Source organism: Sylvia atricapilla, chromosome 3, assembly GCF_009819655.1.
Source record: "Sylvia atricapilla isolate bSylAtr1 chromosome 3, bSylAtr1.pri, whole genome shotgun sequence".
NCBI lineage: Eukaryota > Metazoa > Chordata > Aves > Passeriformes > Sylviidae > Sylvia > Sylvia atricapilla.
Genome location: NC_089142.1, coordinates 89,629,381 through 89,650,097, shown reverse-complemented (window position 1 = coordinate 89,650,097; position 20,717 = coordinate 89,629,381). Strand labels below are relative to the sequence as shown.

The following is a 20,717-nucleotide window of genomic DNA, read 5'->3' as shown; positions in this document are numbered from 1 at the left end:
AAGATCCTTGCTAAGCTCATGACAAGTCCTCCTTAATATAGTTTGCATCCTATTGGACAGACCTAACAACAAGAGCAAGTATCATAAAATGTACATTACTCATGGGGACAACTGTACTGCCATGGCCTCTGATAATAAATATGAGGTGTCATCTCTTAATAGGAATGTTAATCTCCATAATATAGAAACTCACTAAAGTGTTCAGTTCTTAAATCTTCCCTAACTGATTGTGAGAAGTTGCTGCTTCTCTGTCAAGATTAATGAAATGTGTAGATTACTGGATTGCAGGGTAAGCTTCTACACAAAGCTTCCAATTTTTTCCAGCATGGTTGTTTAAGCAGGTGTAGTGCAGTTATAACCAGAATTTAAGAACAAATTATATTAAATCTTATCATAGAAATACATTACTGTCCCAACATTTATGAAGAAATCTCAGCTCTTTGAAAACTTCTAGAATAGGTTTAGAAGAATATGTTTGCATTAATAATGATATGTCTTTACATAATTTTTGTTATTTCAGCGACTTTCTTTTTTTTTTTTTCCTTGCAGATTATGTTTATTTTGAAAATTCTTCCAGCAATCCATATCTCATTAGGAGAATTGAAGAACTTAACAAGGTACAAATATCTAAGATTCATTCTTCACTTTTAGCAAAAGTCAGTGTGCTGATTAAAACCTGAGAATTATTTCCATCCCTTAAGATTTCTGCTGTGGTAGGCTTTTCTGGTGGTAACTGAAAACTTGCTGTGTGATATCCTGTAATTCTGCCCTGTTACCTATGGAAACACCCAATTTCTCCTTCCTGGTGAACAGGATTTCTCTGCTGCAAAATTTTTCTAATGATTTCTATGAATTCTTGGAGGAATGAATGAATTTAATTCTCTGGCTGACGATGACTCTGTGAATCCATCTGGAATGACAGCCATCATGTAATGTGTCTGCTTTTAGAGAGGCGTTTCAAGAGCTGGAAGGTACCAGTGAGACTTTGCAGTGATCAAATAACAGAATACGTGACTCCTGTGGCTGTTTATTGCCCTGCCTATTGGCAGCTGTGAATGAAGAATGGGCTTTTGAATAAAGTACAGACTGTGTTTTCTGTCTTTATCCTGAGTGTATTTTCCTAAAAAATGGAGGCTCTATTGACTGTCATTTTGAGGAAAGTATGATTATTTTTCTTCAGTCTTACACTACTAAAAATAGTGTGTTTCCATATGTATTTTGTTTTTACTTTTCCCTCAAGCACTATTAAAACTTGCTGATGCGCTACATCAAAAGTTAATTCTCAAAATGCCCATCCTGATGTAAATAATGATTAGTTTTTTCCCATTAGAAAATAGAAAGTTAGAAAGTAAATGAACTAATTGGTGACATGCAAGTGGTTTTCTTCTTATTAATGAAACATAACAGTATGCCATAGCAAACATCAACCACATTAACTGTTAGTGCTGTCCAACACAACATCCACTGAACTTGTGCACGGCAAATAATTTTTGATTTTTATTGGAGACAAAAATTTTTTATTCACAGTATTTGACGTGATTCCAATCATGTATTGAATGTAATGTTTATTATCTTTAAAACTGCACTGCTATAATTTAATCTTGCTTGTGCAGGGTAAAGCAGAGTCATGTATGGATTTTTTTTTCTTAAAGAAAGGTTGGAGGTTGTAGTCTAGACATCTTAAATGTGAATGGTTTGCTTTCTTGTGTTCAAGGTATTGAGCAAATGTGGAGATGTTATGTAAATATGTAATGAAATTCATTATTGTTCAACCAGGGACAATATTTTTTTAAGAGAAACTTAATCAAAATATTATACTTTTTAGTATTAAATAAGTAACTGAATGTAAAGAAGTACTTTTTGTACCTTCAAGGAGGAGGATACAGTTCTTCAAATATTAGTAGATTCTTTATAGAAGATCATGGTCCCCATAATGAGTGTTGAAAACAACACTGGACTGAATAGCTCTTTTATTTTAGGAGCTGTTGTGACTTTTTCAAATAAACCTTTCAAAAAGACTTTTTCAATAAGTATTATATGAAATGACATTCTCAAAAAATGCTAGAGTACTTTGAAATATACATTTCTGTCTAAAGCTGAATAGTAGAGAAGTGTTCACAAGGATTCTTATGTTAGCATGGTACTGGCATTGGGCCTCTGAACACCTGAATAAAATATAAATTCTGAGGACTCAATAATTGTAGTTAATCCTCTTGTCTGGTCTGAAATTGGCACTGGCCTCTCTCAAGAAGATTTTATTTATTGGAGTAATTCTGTTGATTTCAGCTTGACTGATCATGTGAGAACTACTGATACGAGGGAACACCCCAAGCAGAGAGTGTTTAATTTGTATTACTCAGCTGAGGAAGGATTCTGACCTTCTGACTTGATTTTCTCCTTCTTTTGTAGACTGCCAATGGGAACGTGGAAGCAAAAGTGGTGTGTTTTTACAGGCGAAGAGATATTTCTAACAGCCTTATAATGCTTGCAGATAAGCATGCTAGTAAGTGGATGGTGTAGGGCATTTTTTCGTACTAACACAGCCTGCTCAATTAATGCAACTGCTTAAAATTTTGTGGTTTTTTGGCTTGTGAAATATATATTTATGTTAGGCATTTATTAACATCCAGTTAGTTGCTTAGTATTATCTGATACTCTTCTGCTTCTATCAGTTGCTTCTGGGAATTAAATAAAGCTGTATCCATGTGACTGTTCATCTGGAAAAAAAAATGAATGTATCTTTTAATCTGGAAGATACAGCTGCATTTCTTTTATGTCAAAAGTAATTCTTGGTTGTAAGTCAATTTAAGCTTAAGAGCACTTGTGATTATTTGATTTTACTTTTTTGAGTTAGACATAAATGTGTATTGCTTAATGTAAAGAATGAAATGTATCATTGGGGACTGAAAAATCACTGGAGATTGTAAAAAAGCTATTATGTGCATTTATGCTAAATGTAGATATTAGTCAAAAAATAGGGGAGTTTTTTTTTTTTTTTTTTCCCAGTGGTGAAAAAAGCCCCATTTTTCAACATGAACCTAACTTTTTTTGGTATCTGCCATTTGATATACAAGTGAAATATCATATTGTTCCATAACTTTTTGATGAAAAATATAATTCTGAAGAGAAAAAATACAATTCTGAACCTAAAAATCTGAGATGAAAACAGTAATTTGACAAATACTCCAGTCATATTTGTAAATAATTGAAGTGTGAAGTAAATCAACATCCCATAAATTTCTTGCCATATGCTATTAAATACCATTTTGATTGTATATGATACTTGAGTTTCCAAAATTAGTCTGTGACTAAGTTATGGAGGGGTTATAAATCTCAAATTTATGGGGATGAATCTCTTGAAAGACGTTAGATAATGCCAACTTTCTAATGCAGATATATGATGATGTAAATAAGGTGGGTGCTTTAAAAATAACCTGCAATTTGTTTAATATCCAGATCTGGTAAATTTGCTTATGGTTAGTGAAGAGAAACAGCCAACCTTTGGCTCTTGTTTTATTCTTTTGTTGGTCTTAGAGAAGTGGGAGTGATATGAGTACATAGTATGAAGTACTAGCTTGGTTTTTATAGGAAGACACTACCTCTTGCTTATGTTCTAATAAAGTGATTTAATGTTTTTCTTATATACTTGCGTACACTCTTTAGTTATTTGTGACCTATTTATGATCATGATCATCAGCCCCTGCAATCATTAGTCTTTTGAGTTCTTCCAGCTGAAATGTATAGAAACATGAATCTTGTAATTTTTTTTTATTTGGCTTACTTTTTAGAAAAGGGTATGCTAGTCCTGTGGGTATCATTCAATCTGGAAAAGTTAATAAGATTTTTCAGTTTCCTTTGTGAGTTTTAGATTGCCATTTTGTCAGCACTTTGATAGAAAGGACTTATTGATGGTCTGTTGCTCTTCTCCTAGAACATACTAGGGGTTTGTTGGTGTCACTGGGAGTGCCATGGAGTCTTCCATCATGTGTTCTCTGTTGGGGTTCTCTTGTGGTTTTGTAGTGAGAAATCAGAAATGCGATTTTCAGCTGGTTCAACAAACACCTTTAGAATGCCTGTGTCCCACAGGTTATGAGCCTTGTAACATAGAATTCTAATATTCATAGAGAAACAATTCTAACATAGAATTGTTTCTCTATGACTATTTCCTCTGGACGCAATGTTTCTGTTGTGACCAATCTGTGGGATCTGTAGTGCCAAGTTCTCTTAGGAGATGTTCGTTACAGTCACAGGGGACAGCACATAGTGAAGGATTGCTCGCCTAGAGCTTCCTATAGCTCATAGAGCAGATGTAGTTAAATGTCAAATCAATTTAAAGGCTTTCATTCTGGAGTAACACAGTGTTCTGTTTAAAAATATGGTGTGTGTAAACAAAATATTTGTATATTTATGAATTGAATGTTTTGGAAACGTTTCATATAGCTAAACATGCTGGCACTTCAACACTTCTACCTGGTTGGGTAAAAAATAAATTTTTAAAGATACAAGTTTTTTAAGGAATGGAAACTTTCAGCCACTGATTTCTCCTGTATGCCTCTTTGGAGAAGTCTTTTAAGCATAAAATCTGCTCGATCTTTTCTAATGATATTTTGTGTTACTAGCTTTTTTTTTTTTTTTTTTTTTTTTTTAATGGTAGAGAAAAGTGGTCTGAGTTATGTGTTTCTCAAGATTTTGGCAGGTGGAGATTGGGGTTTTTTTTGACTGACATGTCAGTTTCTGAAGGTTACATTTTGAGATGTAGATATGGTCTCATTTACTAAAAGAAGAAAACAGCTTTGTAAGAAAATATTTTGGAACTTTAAAAAAAGATTTTCAGGAACTTTAAGAAGTTTCAGAATTATTATAAAGAACGTTTGGGAAACATGGAATAAAGTTGATCTGTGACTCTATCACTGGTAAGGAGTCAGTATGTTGTTTTCCTAAGGTGTTTGTTGTTGTCATTTTTTGTTTTGTTTTTGTTGTTTGGGTGTTTGTTTGGTTGGTTTTTTTTAAAATTTATTTGGTTGGGGATTTTTTAAGTTGGGGATTTTTTAAGTTGGCTTCCAAAATGTTTCAAGATACTGAAACAAATTGAGAGGGGAAATCAAATTTTCCTTAGGCCATTCTAAAATACTGAGGTACAGAGTAGTTCTCTTGTTTTCAGAGAATGTCACTGATCTGTGAGGAAATTGTATTGCCTTCTTTTTTTTTTTTTTTTTTTTTTTTTCCCTGGTGTTTCAGATGGAATTTAACTAAGGAAATTTTTTTGTCTAACAGTATCATGTGTGACATCAGTTTAGATCTGGGAATAGTTCTGGAAGCTGACTGTAACCATTTAAATCCAGGAATTTGGAATGTTTTATGGGCGCTTGAGGACTTAATGCTTTTTCACCTCTGATTTATGTTACTATAAAATAGAGTTTATGGTAAGGTCAGCTTGAAATACAAACCAAAATACTGTCCAGGATCAGCTTCTTGATCCTGTGCAGCCTCCTGAGCTTAGTAAGAGAGTTCTTTTGGGATGTTAACACTCACTAGCACTTAGGTTGTAGTCATCACTGCAGGGTCACTGTGAGGGGGCTGTTCCTTTCTTGGCCTGAAAGAACTGAGCAGCAGAGTAAGGCTTCCTGTGAAGGGAGAGAGGTGAACAGAGGATGGCAGGCAGTACAGATGTTGCAACAGGCACCCGAGTGCGTGAGCAAGTGAACTCAGAGACCTGGGACAGAAAGACTCAGCTCATTAAAATGGGTGAAGCAAACATAAAGGGGTGGCATAGAGATGTTTCCTAACTAAATGGTGTGATTGGGAAATTGCCAGCTGTAGCTGAACCTATAAAATGTAGATGGTTCTTTATCTTCAGTGGAATTAATGTAAGTATTTTAGGGCAAGGTTTTAATAGCTGTGGAGAGGAGGCTGTATCAGCTTCATACCAGCACTGGTTTTGGGTTACAGCGAAGGGCTCATGTTCTGTATTTCCTTCTTTTGCAATAGACATATCATAGAGTCATAGAATACCCTGTATTACAAGAGACACATGAGGGTAATTGGGTCCAACTCCTGACCCTACACAGGGACCATTCCAAAACCCATACCATATTTGAGGTTTATTCACTACTACTTTCTTGAAGCTGAGTGGGGTGACCTGAGTACATGATGCCATTTTTTGCAGTTCTTTGCTCTTTAAGTTCCTTATCTGATCATGTGTTATCATACTATGTCTGAAGTCATTCTCTTATTGCAACTCCTCAGCCAGCTTTTGCCTAGTCAACCATCTGGTGAGGATATAAAAAAAAAAAAATACTGTTGTTGGAGTCCTTCATCTTCTGATTTATTAAGAGGGTTTGTTTCAGTTAGGTGTGCTGAGATGCTGACCAAGTGCCAAGAATATTTCTGGGCCTGTGATAAAGCCCAGGCAGAATATGTTTTTTCTCATTAATGCAGTTTATATTCTTTGTGAATGAGACAGTACTCAATTAAAAAAAAAACCCACCCAATCAACAAAATTCTGAGATATTTGTTTCATTGACTGAGATGAAAGGTAAAATGAATTTTTTCTAGATTACAGCAACTGACAAAAAATCATGTTCAATCTCAGTTGTTCTTTTAAGAGATCACTTACTGGCTTTACTTCTTGTTGCACATTTTTAAAACTTTTATTCTTTTGCTCTTGATCAGTCACATTTTATGTCACATTGCTTTATAAAATGGTGTTTCTACTACAGAATTTTTGACATGTTGGATATCTAGGAGTAGAAGAGTTCTGCTAGTGATTCCTGGTTAGACAATCATTAGGGTTGGAAAAGACCTCCAAGATGCAGCCTTTGACTGAATACTGCCATGCCCACTAAACTTTATCATCAAATGTTGGAGTCTGTACTCAGTTCTGACCTTTGGATGACATTAATGTGTTGCAATCAGAAACAAATCCAGTATTCTCTCTGTACTTCAAGGTTTTTGGCCTGTAAAGCAATGCTCCTATTAGAAATTCTTATTAAATTGATGAAAATTTTTTAATATGCCAATATGTTTTTATAGTTGCTGTTAAAAGATCTCAAAGCACCTTACAGACACTCGTAGTTTATTTTCTATATAATATCAAGAATGTTCCAGCATTCCTGGAAATGGCTTGATCTTGCAGAGCAGTTTAGCTGCTGCTGAGCCTTCTTACCTTCACTTAAAGGTGTTTTGTAGCTGAGGGGAGGAATATTTTGCATATTGTCTGTGTTAACTGCCAATACTCCAGATGCATCCAAGAGAATGAAGCTCTTAATATTCCATCTGATTTTTGAGAAGCATTTTATTTCAGTAGAGCAGCAGGCTAGCAGGTATCATTGAAGATGTTAAGAAAATGAACTTAACTTGAGCAGTAGTGTTTAGCAGATTACTCAGTGATGTTCCCAAAGATACAAAGAATCTTTGAAATATGAATTCCTTCCACGTTTCATCAGGCTTTTCAACATATGGTTGCTGTTGCATAGTGGTATTCTTAATACTCGACTCCAGAAAAAACACAAGAATTTTTCCTGCCCTCTTCAACAATCAAAAAAGTACCATTTAAAAAGTTGTATGAAAAAAGTTATGGGTGTGGAGACCCTTGGGGTTCAGGGAAGGGCTCCAGAGTAAAATGTCTAAAACACCTTGTGTTCTTCAGTGTCCTGTTATCTCAGTCACTATTTGACTCAGTATAATTCAAAATATTTATAAAATACTATAGCTGGACAATTTTTGTCCAATCAAATTGTAACCCAACCAGAAACTTGTTAGATTTTTTTTGTTTGTTTAGTTGTGATTCTTTTTCATGGTAGTATTTCTTGTACATCAAACTGAACAGTTGTTCATAAAGGATACAACATTTCTTTAACCACAATCCCTTTTCTGAAAAATCACTTTAAGATGACTTTTCCTGTTACCTAATTCAAGTCACATAATGTCTCAGCATAAAAAAGTATGTTTTGACTGGAGATTCTGTTTGAAATCTTAAACTGGTTTGTTTTTTGTTTTTTTTTTTTTGTTTTTTTTTTTTTTTTGGTTTCAATGCTTCCCTTGATACCTGTTGTCTTTGCAGCCTATGTTCAGTTAGAAGCACCTTTGGTGAAATGAACCCAAGAGACAAATATTAACTCTTCTGCTGCACACAATCCATTTTCTCTGTCTTGATAATTTTAAATGTTGAAATAATTCACAGTTTCTTTTAAAAAAAGTTCCAAACAACAAAAATCAACCCCATGGTGAACAGTTTTTGGTCTTGCTTATGGTCATGTTGGTGAAAAAAAAAAAAAAAACAGAACAAGATAAGTCTTTAGAGCTCAATTGATTTGTGTCTCTTACAGTAGTGTAAGTAACACTTCCATGGAATCTTGTGGCTTTTGGAAAGTTTTCTGTAAGGGTACAGTTTGCTTTTTCAATTGCACTTGGTGAGAAGGTCTCTCTTTCTTACTGTTAAGAAAAGGGATCTGTTGACATCACCCTGTGATGAAAGATACCATTTTTCAGGTTGGATAGGAGAAAGAGGAGCTAGGGCCTGGAAAGACAGATCTGGGAATGAAAGGTAGGAGAGTCTCTTGAATTGGATATAAGGAAGAAGACTTGGCTGCTAGATATGCCTGAGGAGTGAGTGAGCAGACTTGTGTAACTGGTTCAGTGAGATACTGCCTTGTTAATCTCAAGGCTTCTGTAAATATAAACTAGTGTTTTGTTTGCAGCTCAGCGTCCCTGGCTCTGTTGTCTCTGTCCACACACACCAAGAATTAGGGGAAAAAATACTTTTGATTTCACGTAGTTGCTCTCTTCTCTTTGAGGACATAACAGTTTTTTCAGAAGTCTGTGTTTGTGAGCAACTCATTAGAAGGTCTTAGGTTTGTTTTGAAGGTGAGGTAGTGAACAAAGACAACCTCAAATATAGCAAGCCAGGAAATTTAGGTGTATAAGTTCCAGCATTGCTTTTGTTGGAATTTTACATGCTAATACTTATTTACAGCCATCTGATAGAGACATGTAAACTAAGCAGAAGCAAATTCAAGTATGTTGTGTTGCTTCTGGGAATCCTGAGGTTTGTGATGTGGGAGGGACACACCCTAGGAAGGCCGTTTAAGGATGATACAGATAACAAATTCTTGAATCAGTGGCATAGTAGCTTTTATGCTAAGGCACTTATATTAGTCTAACTATCACTTTCACTGAAAATGAGTTTGGGGTTTTTTATGGGGAAGACATGATGTCTTTGATCTCCAGAGACAAGGGAACATCAAGTTTTCCTTCATTCTCCTTCAAGAGAATGCCATCAGTTGTAATTTATTTGAAGAGAGGGGAAAAGAAATTCAGAATTTGCTGAAATACAGCAAGCCGTGTCAAAAACTACTTCCTTGTCGCCAAGGAAAAACTTGTCTCAAGGCTTCCAATTATTCTTTTCAAGGGTGCTTTGGGTAAGGTCATAAATTATGTGTTTTCTTCATTTGATTTTTGTCCAAGAACTTGTGGATGTTTTCTCTCCTCAACAGTTAAAGCACTAAAGAACCAGTAATGAGGAATGTTTTGCTTCTGACAATATCTGAGTATTTTTTTGTGACTGACATTTAGAATTGGTAGTTATATTGTCTCATTAACAAGTTTACTGTCAGCCCCAAGTATCTTGTAGAATTACTAACTTCTGTATCCATTCAGGCTGCTCCTTTGGTGCAAAATAGCTTGTTAGATTGAGAATGTTAATGATCTTCTCTTAATGGATGAATGGATTTATAACTAAGTTCATAATTTTAGGAGTTTTTAGCTCTTATGGGAAACTTGCATAAACACTTTTTTTTCACCTGTCTATGTGTGATCTGTCTTTGGATCATGTATGGCTTTTTCACATATAAAAAATTGTCTGCTCTGTACAATTTGTATAACTGCATCTGAATTTTTCCATGGACTGTCTAGCTAGTTACTGCTAGCTTCATTTTTAGACCTCCAAAGTATAAACTTATAATTTTGGGCAAGTGTGTGTATGTTAATTTTCTTTCAAATTCAACAGTCTTATTTTCTGAACACAGAATTTAAGAGACTTGAATACATTGCTGCCAATTTCTCTGACTGTAAAAACAAACTAAACCTAAAATCTGGATTAATTTTGTGAATTTGCTGTGAAGAGTGGAAAGCTGTAAAATATCGGTCTGTGTTTATGCTTAAAACTGTTTAATAGATATATAAAGCTCACTTTTTATTTTTATTCCTTAAATACCAGAAGCATTTATTTAGTATGTTTCCTTGGTAAAGAACTCAGTAGGGTACAAAAGGTGTCACTTTTTTGAGGTCTACTCCCAAAATAAATTTTTCACATTTGAGTCTTTAGGAGGAGAGAGTATTCACAGAAAATTGCCAAAGCACTGTGCATTCCCTTATTTCCTTGTGTTCTTTAGATTCATTCCTCATGGTCAAGTTTAAATACACATGCAATTATTACTGTACTTGTTCAGGCTTTCTTTTGGTTTGTGGAAAACATCTAACTGTTTTCTCTCAGCTGCTTTCCTGCCTGTTTCATGTTTCTTAATTGTGCATGCAAGTGATCCTACACTGTTTTCTTGGTATCCTTAAAATACTTGAAGTATTTGAATTGGTTGTTGATTGTAACTTTTTTGTTTCATGAAGATAGATAGATAGATTTCCATAATCTCAAATAGTTCTACATCTTTTTTTTTTCTCCCCTTGGCTCTTAATTTTAAGTGACTTTTACAATTTTCTTCCCGGTGCACCCACACTGTACCAAAGCACCTGAGGCATAAGTTTTAGACTACAAAAACATCACTAGGTTATCTCTATCTGTAAAGCTCCAATTAGAGATGCATTTCACATCTTCAAAGAATTCTCTGATAGTCTAATTGAATCAGTAGTTTATATAATTTATAAACCTGATTGATGCAAACTCACTATTAATATAGAAAGACTTTCCCATCATGCAGTGGCAGTTAAACGTGGGATTCGGGAATCAGGTCTGATGCTTTAAAGGCTTTACCAGCAGTAATTCTTGAATGTCTGTATTCTGCAGTGGAATGAAGTGTGCAATAGTTGCCCTTGGTAATACTCATGCATGCCTGTAACTGCACACATACTGGTAGAGGTGGAGCTTTTTAGCTGGGGGAAGGCTCTGTGTGAGAATGAGTGTAATGCTTCCTACCCAAGCTGATTCATGCAGTGATGTGTATGTGTATATATATGTATATGGTGTGAGGTATTATGGACTAGATAGAAGCAGCAGATAAGATGAATGTGTAAAGTAGCTGTGTGGTTTATAAACTCTCTTTCTGTTAAAGGCAGCCTGCACAAGTAACAGGACTCAAAGTCAGCAAATATGTTGACTTTGTCATGCCCCAAACCACATGGAGTGAGTGGCCGGAATGGCTGTGCTATTTCACAGTGCAGTTTGTCTGTTTGATCAATATTTTGGTTTTTATTTCAGCTACTGTTTGTAACTCTCTCTGATCAAGGGAAGATTTGTAGTGTGACTCTGCTTTGCCTCTGTTTATGATATGGTAGAAATGATTCTGTGGTCCTTGCAGAGAGATAGTTTTGTACTGATGTAGAGTAGATCTCTCCTATGAGCAAAAGAAGTTTGAGTGGTAAAAGCACAGGGTTTTTTTCAGTAAAAGCCTGTTCTACATTATCAAATTCCTAAAAGATTTCGGGGAGCTAGGTAGTTCATTTTCACTGTCGCCTACTGCCTGAATCCAAAATCTGTTTGAGGATTATCACAGTACATAGGATGTCTTCTCTGTGCAGATTGCAGAGTTGCTGGGCTATGCATAGAGCACTGTATATGCCTATATCTAGGGGTTATGTGAGTGCCTGTGCCTTTTCTACTTGTACAACAGGTTAAACATTATCCAAAACCAGCACAACTAAATTAGCTATCTTCCCATTTTTGATATGCTGAATGATAGAATTAATTTTTAATTTTTCTGTTCTTGTTTATATGAAGGGTTGTGACAGTGATATGCAATGCTGAAGGGAGTCATGTTTCAGTTTCCTGTATTGAAAGTGCAGCCTTGTTTTGGCTTAAAGCAGAGTAGGAATAGTGTTGGCAGAGTCAGTGACCTGTAACCTAGACCCTACAGAGTACTGTGGCCCTCTGCTGTGCAGCAGTGCCTTTAGGCAGATCCTTTGACTGATGCTGCTGTCAGGACTGAAATCCTGATGCAGGATTTCATCTACATGTTCTCAGTAGGCCCTCAAGAGGCCAAGGGCTCAGTTGCCAAATATTATAAAAGAAAAAAAGGTTTTGATATATGAACAGCTTTCATATTGATATTTGCCTTCAAATGGGGGCTAACTTTGTCCACCTTCATAATGCTCTCCCTTTTCTTTTAGTTTTTAATCTTTGTTTTCAATAAGAGGGAAAAAAGCCAGAATCAGAATACTGAAGATTTACCATGTCAGAGATGAATAAGTGGAGAATTTTGATATTTTACTAGCTGCAACAAGAAGAAAAACTTCATTGATTTACTTGGGAATGGCCTATATATTAATATTTGAATAGTTAATACAAAGTGATGTTTATTCCTACACTGTTTTGTTTGTTTTTCCTCCTAGCTTCAGAATTAATAAATTTAATAGCCTCAAATTCAAATAAATTTAAGGGCTTTAATTATTTGAAGTAATGCATGTATTCATATCTCTTTACACTTTAAGGAAATAATATATCTTGGAAGGTAAATATTTAAGATAGCTGATGGAAAAAAAAATGGGGAAAAATCATCCTTTAAGTCTTACACAGACTATCAGTGAATTACCTCCTCCTCCTGGTTGTCTTGTCAGCTCTGTAGACAGAAAAGCTTTCTTACCATGTTGGCATTGACCAGGCATTCTCTTGGAGAATATTCTTCTCATTTCCTAATCCCACACATAGAACCTTGTTTTGTCTTGATTAGGTTTACCCAAGAGCAGGATTTACAATGAATTTTGTTTTCTCTTTTTTTCCTTTTCTTTCTTTTTATTTTCTCCCTACTTCTTCGTTCCTTCCTGCAAAAAATCCGACAAATTTCAGCCCTTCTGGAAGGAGATATTGTAGAAGATAAATAATTTGTGTTTTATAAGCAGAATCATATGCTGTTCTGAGTAGGGGTAGGAGAGTGCTTGTACAATCTGTGCCTTTTCATCTCTGCCAACAAATTTTGAAAAGTTGTTTATTGGCTTTTGAGGATGTGAACTGAATGTTAGAAAAGCAGTTTAGATCTCTGAAGCTCTGTGGTTATTGTCACACAGTGCAAGAAAATGCCAGCGTAGATCTTAAACATGGACTTTGGATTCTTACATACAACATAAGAGCATATTTTTTGTGTGCTTAGTTCTTCTCATGCTACATTAATTATTTTTTATATATTTACACTGCATTTTCTTAAGGAGAGACAACCATGCAGCTTGTTAACCAACTAGGTCAAACAGACCTGTTGCCTATGCTAAAGGAAAGACAATCTTGTTTTAACAAGATATGAGCAGGAATTTCACAGAAAAAAAAGTGAAAAATCTAAGCCATGGGAAAAATTATTAATAGCAGCTGTCTTGGGAAAATGGAAGATACATATTTCCTTTTCTTCAAGTCAGGTGTAATAATTATTCATGTAGGTTACATGGCAGTGTTGCAGGTAGCCTTTGTACTTCTTGAGCCAGATGATGTATTTAAAATTTATTTCTTGGGCACTGCCAGATTAACCATGTGCAGTTCTGCTCATGGTGGTCTGCCAGCCTGGATTTGAGGGTAGAACTAAAATTTCCTTTCTTTCCCACACAACTCTAAACATATGTACACTTTGGAAAAACTACTAATTGACTTCTGATTCAGCTGATGAGCGGGATGCAGCCATAATTGGATGTTCATCATGTTGCAAATAGCAGTGTCCATGGCTCAGTTTTGAGTCTGCTGCTTGCTGCTATGAATGGGCTGCTTAAAGAAACACCACCCAGGACTGTTAATTCTCATATCCTGCTGCAGTTCACACAGATGTACACAGGACCAAACACAACCTGAGCCCTGTAACAGGATATTTCTCTCATTTGGAAGAATTTGCATTTGAATAGGTAATACAGAAATCAGGTAAAAGGGGAAAATCTAGTTGAGGTTTATACATAAACCAGCTTTTTCACCACTGCCTGCATGTTATTGTTCTCATGCTTCTGTGTGGCCCTTCTGTTCAGTAGCAAGTTACAAAGTAGCTTGCAGTGCTGAAAAACAGTTAAAGAACTATTGTGCTTTCTCTTGAATGTATTCATGTTATATTTAATTTATTAGGATCTATTTATTAATGTAGCACATCATGATTCATAGTACTTATGGAGGTAATCCTTCCTTGCTTTCCACCCACAAGCTCCTAGCTCTCAAAAATCTCCAGAACCAGCTATCAAATAACCTCACCCATCAAGTTTGGGAAGGTGAACTTTTCTGCTAATGAAAGGTGATGGTTTCCATGAAACGTTTTTGCTACAGGCCTGTGGTAAACATGATATGGTTGCCCAATTGCTTATGACTGACTGTCATCCTGGAAATTGTTACTATTGTTATTCATCCTGGAAAATATTATTTTTATATAATTGTAATTATAAAAATTGTTTATTAAATTGTTATTATCATAGCATGCTACTTGGAAGTACCCAAAAAAACATTTTTCTTTATTTTGGAAATAATTTTTATTACTGGACAGTAAGTGTGGTATGTTAGCTCTTAATGGCTACACAGTAGTTATTTTTTTGTTTTGTGACCTCCTTTAGAAAAATAATGATGAGGTAGTGTGGGAGGATCACCTGAATAATTGTGTAGGAAAACTGGATAGTCTCTTAGAGGCCACATGTATATCCATGCTGTCCCGCAGGAATTAAGAGCAGATCTGTTCCCTATAAACACAAGTGATCACTTCCTTTTTTCCTACCTGCAGAATTGCTCAGATTCATGCTTTAGATGACAATATGCTATTTACATGACTTGTGATACATACAAACTGTTCTTTGGATTTCTTATCCTATCTGAAAGTAATAGAAATATCAAATTGATGTTAGATATTCTAAGTCATCTGAACATTGTAACAGACATGGTATAAGTAAAGCTAATTAATTCAGCTTTAGGAGACGCTTCCTCACTCAAATTGAAAGTGTAACCATGCATAGTCTAGCTCACAAAGTTGATCAAATGGCATTGCTACAGCTTTAGGAGGTTAAATATCACAACTAAGTACAATGAAACGTGGCAGCAAGCCTCATGCAGATGAGCAAATTGGCCAACTGCTAACCTAGGAGAGCTCTTCATTCATGGTTTGAATAAAGCTGTTCAGATGGTTAGACTTACTGTTTTTCTTTTGTGTGAAATTTGGCAGTAATTAGATTTACTCTCTCTCCCCAAAAATCTATATTTATAATTGTTACTGCTATAGCATCTTACTGCCAAATGTGCATTTGAAGTTTTTGTGACAAACATCTAAGCTTAAAGAGACTTATGCACAGCCACCTTTCCTTTGATATGTGTGGTAAACTTGCTGCTCTTCAGTATTCTCAGCTTTTTATCTGTAGGTTTGAAAATATGTTGCTGATACCTGGAATGTGCATATTTTTTAGGCTGAGTGTCAAAGAAAAAGGTGTAGAGGGAAGGAAGAAAGTTTAGAAAGTTTTCTGAGAGTGAGGCTTTCTTTGAACTTGAAATTCTGATCTCATACTGATCTAATACAATTTTTAAAGTATGTTAATAAGCATTGAAATGGCTGTAACTGCACAAATGGTGGTGGTGGTTTGAATCTCTCCATCTAAGCTTGCATAAGCTGGATGCAGCTAAGCTGAGGTATGGTTTCAAGAGTAGAAGCAATTAAGGTAGGAAGTTAATGCACTGTAGCTTTGGGTACTCTACTCTACTGATTTTATCCAGCTTTGGTCTGTGCCACTGTTGAAAGGAGTCTTGTTTTTTTCCCATTATGTCTTCCCAGCCTCCTATTTCTGCTTTTTTCTCTTTCTCTTTTTCTATTTTTTTTTTTTTTTTTAGGCCCAGCAGGCCAAGAAGCAATTGAAATTGACCTGGATAACTAAGTGAATAAAAGGCTAATTGCGTGGTCTGAGTCTGAAGGTGGTGGTTAAGCATCCACACTGTGGAGTCACATGGGAATCTCCATGGGGACCTGTCTTCAGCAGTGACTGGAGCAGGCAATGTGGTGCATTTTTTCCATGTTTGCAGGTGACACGAAGATGGGGAGGGTGACCAGGTGATGGTTGGTATGCAGGAGTTCCTAGAAAGGAGAGGAGGAGTGCTATATCAAGAAGATGAAGATGTTTGGTAGAGACAAATGCCAAGTATTGCACCTGGGAAGGCAGGAGCATAAGCTGAGAACAGAGGGGCTTGGGGGAGCAGCTCTGCAGGAAAAGCCCTGAGGGTGCCAGCAGACAACAACCCCCTGACAAGGAAGGGAGTTGGCCAAGACCATCCTGGGCTGTATCACCAAGCACATAGCCAGTAGATCAAGGCACAAGATTATATTCTCTGATTCTTAAGCACCCATTGCATTACATCGAATTATATTGAATCCAGTTTTAAGTTCCTGATAAAGTTGCTGATAAATTGGAACGGATTCAGCAGAAACAATCATGTGGCAGTTGCCCTTCAAGGAGAGTCAGCTGGAACTGACCTTTCTCAATTTGGAGAGGAGGTGGACTCCCAGTGCCTGTGGGGGTTATAGACCAGAAGAGGGAGTTGGACTCTGGGCAGTGACTAAATTGAAACAGAAGTGATTCAGATTAGATAGATGAGGAAACTTTTCTCCATTACTGGGTGATGGAGAGGTTATTTGATCTTTTGTCTTCAGAGATTTTCAGTTGCTGAGTGTCAGGGACTGACCTCACATCTGAGCCTATTTTGAAGTATAATTTTTGCAAGGGACATCCTGAGGCCTCTTCCAGCCTGAGTTACTCTGTTTCTGTGATTTTTGGTTAAATTTCCAGATTCCAACTCTAGCTGGAAAGAATGCTGTCAGTATTTTGCTGGCAGTAGAGAGAGAAATTTCTCCTTTCTTTTACTACCGAAGATTTACTCCTCCTCCCTGAAGATAGTCTTCAATGTTTAAACTAATCTCTCTTACTCTGTTGTAGTGCACAAGGAGATCACATGGGGGGTTATTTGGATTTAGTTAAGGAAGATATGTCCGAGGAATTGGCCTTGTTTTGCTGGCTGATGATTAACTATACAGTTGTTGGAGTCGCATGTAAACCTTTCAATGTCTTTCAGGATTTTTAAAAAGTTATTTTTATAGGATTTTTTATTAAATAGGAGTATTGTATTTCTAGAGTCTTGCCCTCAGATTATTTTCTTTTTAGTTGCAGAAACAAGCAAATCTTCCTCATAGCCAGCTTGACTCATCACATAACTATAAACAAAGATCTGTATACAAAGTTTAGATGGCATGGACAGTTTTCTCTTCTTCTCAGGCTCACTAACACCACCATTTTCTTAGCAGCAAATCCCACAAATAAGTGGAAGAGGAAAAAAAAGAGTGTTCATCATGTTTGAAAGTGGTGATGCATATGTAAAATGAGTGAGAGTTACAGTTTCTTTCCAGTATCCATTGCTTAACTGGGTCAGTTAAGTCTCATTTACATCAGATAGGAAAGGGAAAGTTGCAGTGCTCTCCCTGAAAGTATCACATGACTCTGATTTTCAGCATTACAGTAATTATTTACCACTGATGATTAGAAAGCCCACATATAGCAAATAGACCACAAGTTTTAAAAGCTCACTGTAGATGCCTGATTTTGCTTACCAGGATTTTTCTTTTAAATAATGAAATATTTCTTGTAAACCAGGAAAAGTGCTACAAAACAGCATTATCTTAAATTTTGCCCAAGGCCTTAAAGGGGAGTGAGTAATTTTCAAAATATGATTGTATGTATGTATGGAGTATTCATCTTTGGAGCTGTACCTAAGAGTTTCAAAATTATATTTTGCTGAGCAATTTTAAATTGATTTTTTTGTCTCTTTAATCATGGAAAAATGAGATCTGTGTATGTAATCATCATATTGCTGCATAAAAATATTTGCTCACTCTGGGCTATTGCCCTTCTTCCCTTCCTGAGTGCTGAAATGTGCTTGGCTTGGTGCTACTTTATGATTTCCTGTAGGTACCTTCTATTTCACTCCTTTTGGTAGAAATAATCTCTCTTTGGATGGCAAATGAAATTCATATGTGCTGTAAATCAGGTCAAACATATGAAGAGATCTCTAAAAGTTCTGCAAGGTTGTTACCACTTTCCTTCTAATGGATATTAAGGCCTGATCATTGCAAAAACCTGCTTCAAAAGCAGCTCTCTGGAGGTTTCTTTAGATGCAGAATTCTTTGTGTTGCCATCCATCAAACTTAACTTCCTCTCTTCTTTATACACTCCAGTTTCCTTTCCAGGTACAGGTTTGTGTGATTGCTGGGACAAGCTATTACTTGTTTTATTAAATCTTACTGTTAACATTGGTTTTATATTTTAATGCTAGAGCAGGAAATTGTAAAATTTTCCCATTGGTAAATGGAGTTGAGTGGATGGAACTGTTCTGTCTGGCCATGGTTTGTTCTGCTTATTACTGAACTTGTCAGATCATCCTATGTAAAACATCTGCTTTATTTCTAAAAATACATCAGAAAATTTACATTGTTTCATATTTAGGTTCAGAGTGTTTTAAGAGATGGGTCTGAGGGACATTTGGCTTCAGCTTCAGGCTCTTGGATCAACATTTTCATGTCTTGTGTAAGAGCAGTGAAGTAAATTTTACTTAAAGGAGGTGGGGTTTTCTCTCAATTTCTTCATTTAAATTCTTACTTGAGGAAGATATTGAGATGAACATAGGTGTCTAAAGCCTTTTTAAACTCTGGAATATCATCTCTGGCTTCCTGCAACAACTTCAAAATCACCCACATTGTCTGTGTTTCGTGCCTTATCTGCAGTCAAATGTTTTTGATATCTTGACCAAACTTGTGTTTGGATGCTTAAATTACTTAGAAAAAAAGTCCCAAACCTAAGGTAACTAGAAGAAGCATTAATGCTTGAACTTGATAATCAAAATGTAGCTTGTAAGGGTCTTTTACTGTAATAAACAGTTGTAGAAATTAATTGCTGGAAACATTGGTGTGATATAACTCCCAACTAGCAACAAAGCACCACACAGCTGTTGGCTCACTACCCCAGGTGGAGTGGAGGAGAGAATTGGAATTAACAAACAAAGCAAAACAAGGAATTAATTCACTGCTTCCCATGGGCAGGCAGGTGTTCAGCCATCCCCAGGACAGACGGGGTCTGTTACACACAGCAGTGACTTGGGAAGACAAAACATCATCGCTCCAAATGTCCCCACTTCCCTCTTCTGTCCCCCAGCTTTATTTGCTGATCATGATGCCATGTGGTATACCTTTGGTCATCTGGGGTCAGCTGTCCTGGCTGTGTCCCCTCCCAGCTCCCTGTGCGTCCTCATTGATGGGGTGTTATGAGGAGCAGAAAAGTCCTTGGCTCTGGGTAAGCTCTGCTCAGCAATAACAAAAATATCTCTGTGTTACCAGCACTGCTCCCAGTACAAATCCAAAACACAGGCCTATACTAGTCACTGTGAAGAAAATTGACTCTATCCCAGCCCAAACCAGCACAAACATAAACATTTTAACTTGAATTTTTTTAATTAATTACTTGCCTAACTAAAATTGATTCGCCTTGGCATAGATGTAAGTTTTATTCATTGTCAGTATTATAGAGGCCAAAATAATTCTGATTTGAGTTATTGTCTAACTCAAACCTGTACCTATGTCAGGTGAGGCTCTGGGTTGTCAGGTGAGATGGGTGAAATTCTTGCTTTTGTTTTCTTGCTCTCTTTCTCCACAAAACATGCCAAAACAGGGAAGGGGATGAGGGTTTGATATACTTAAAGTAGAATTTGGTTTGAAGAAGTTCATTTTATCAGGGTATGTTGTTATATCACTTTTGTGAAACGAGCTATTAGAAGGGGAATGAACTACACACAGGCATGATTAAAAAAAGTAGTAGTGTTGCATTTGGAGAGAACTGTGGTTGCTATGAGAATGCAGGCAGGCTTCATTTTGAAATAGTGTTTGTAGGTTGGTTGTAAAAATGGTTATTATTAGTAGAGCGGGTGAGGTCCTGTGTTGTAAGTAGTTATATGAAATACTATCTCATGCTGAGGTTCTGTTGAGGTTTCTGAGAAATACTTTGTAAACTACACTTGGTTTTGCAGATGATGGATAATTTACCAGGTAGAAAGTTGCTAAATCTTAGAGAAGTTGTTAAAAAGTCTATATCTTTGTATCCGTTATTCAGACAGACTTTCTGCCCTTTTTGGGAAGCTAAAGGAAGTACAGATTCAAGTTCCCCATGTCCCAAAAATCCACTAGGAAGGCAGATTTCAGCCATCAAGATCCAAATACAGCTCTTTTGGAGAGCCTGTCATTGTGTGATGTCTTAGCAAGCAAGGGATTATTGCCCTTCAATCCTCTATGTGACTCCTTCTAGTATCTGCTTTGGTTTCTTCCTGTTTTGTTTAAAATAGAAACAAATTTACATCTTATTTAAATATGCAAATACACTGCATTTCTTGTCAGTATCTAAGAAGGTTAACATAATGAAAGACACTAGGCTTTTTCAGCTTTTTAGACTGATTTTGCAGTCTTAGACTGCAATTATGTTTAGTAAATTTCAGTTCATAGAAAGTGTGCTTTTTTCCAGGATTTCTGTAAAAG

At 36.2% G+C, this 20,717-nt stretch overlaps 1 protein-coding gene across 2 annotated transcripts in view; it reads left to right on the top strand.

Moving 5' to 3' along the window:
- Positions 1-20,717, top strand: part of MTA3 (metastasis associated 1 family member 3) — a 131,333-nt gene that overhangs the window by 1,660 nt on the left and 108,956 nt on the right. For both annotated transcript variants that reach the window (XM_066316108.1, XM_066316109.1), the window contains exons 2-3: positions 550-617; positions 2,410-2,503. In XM_066316108.1, coding sequence (XP_066172205.1) covers positions 550-617; positions 2,410-2,503 — 162 coding nt within the window. The remainder of the gene's footprint in view (positions 1-549; positions 618-2,409; positions 2,504-20,717) is intronic.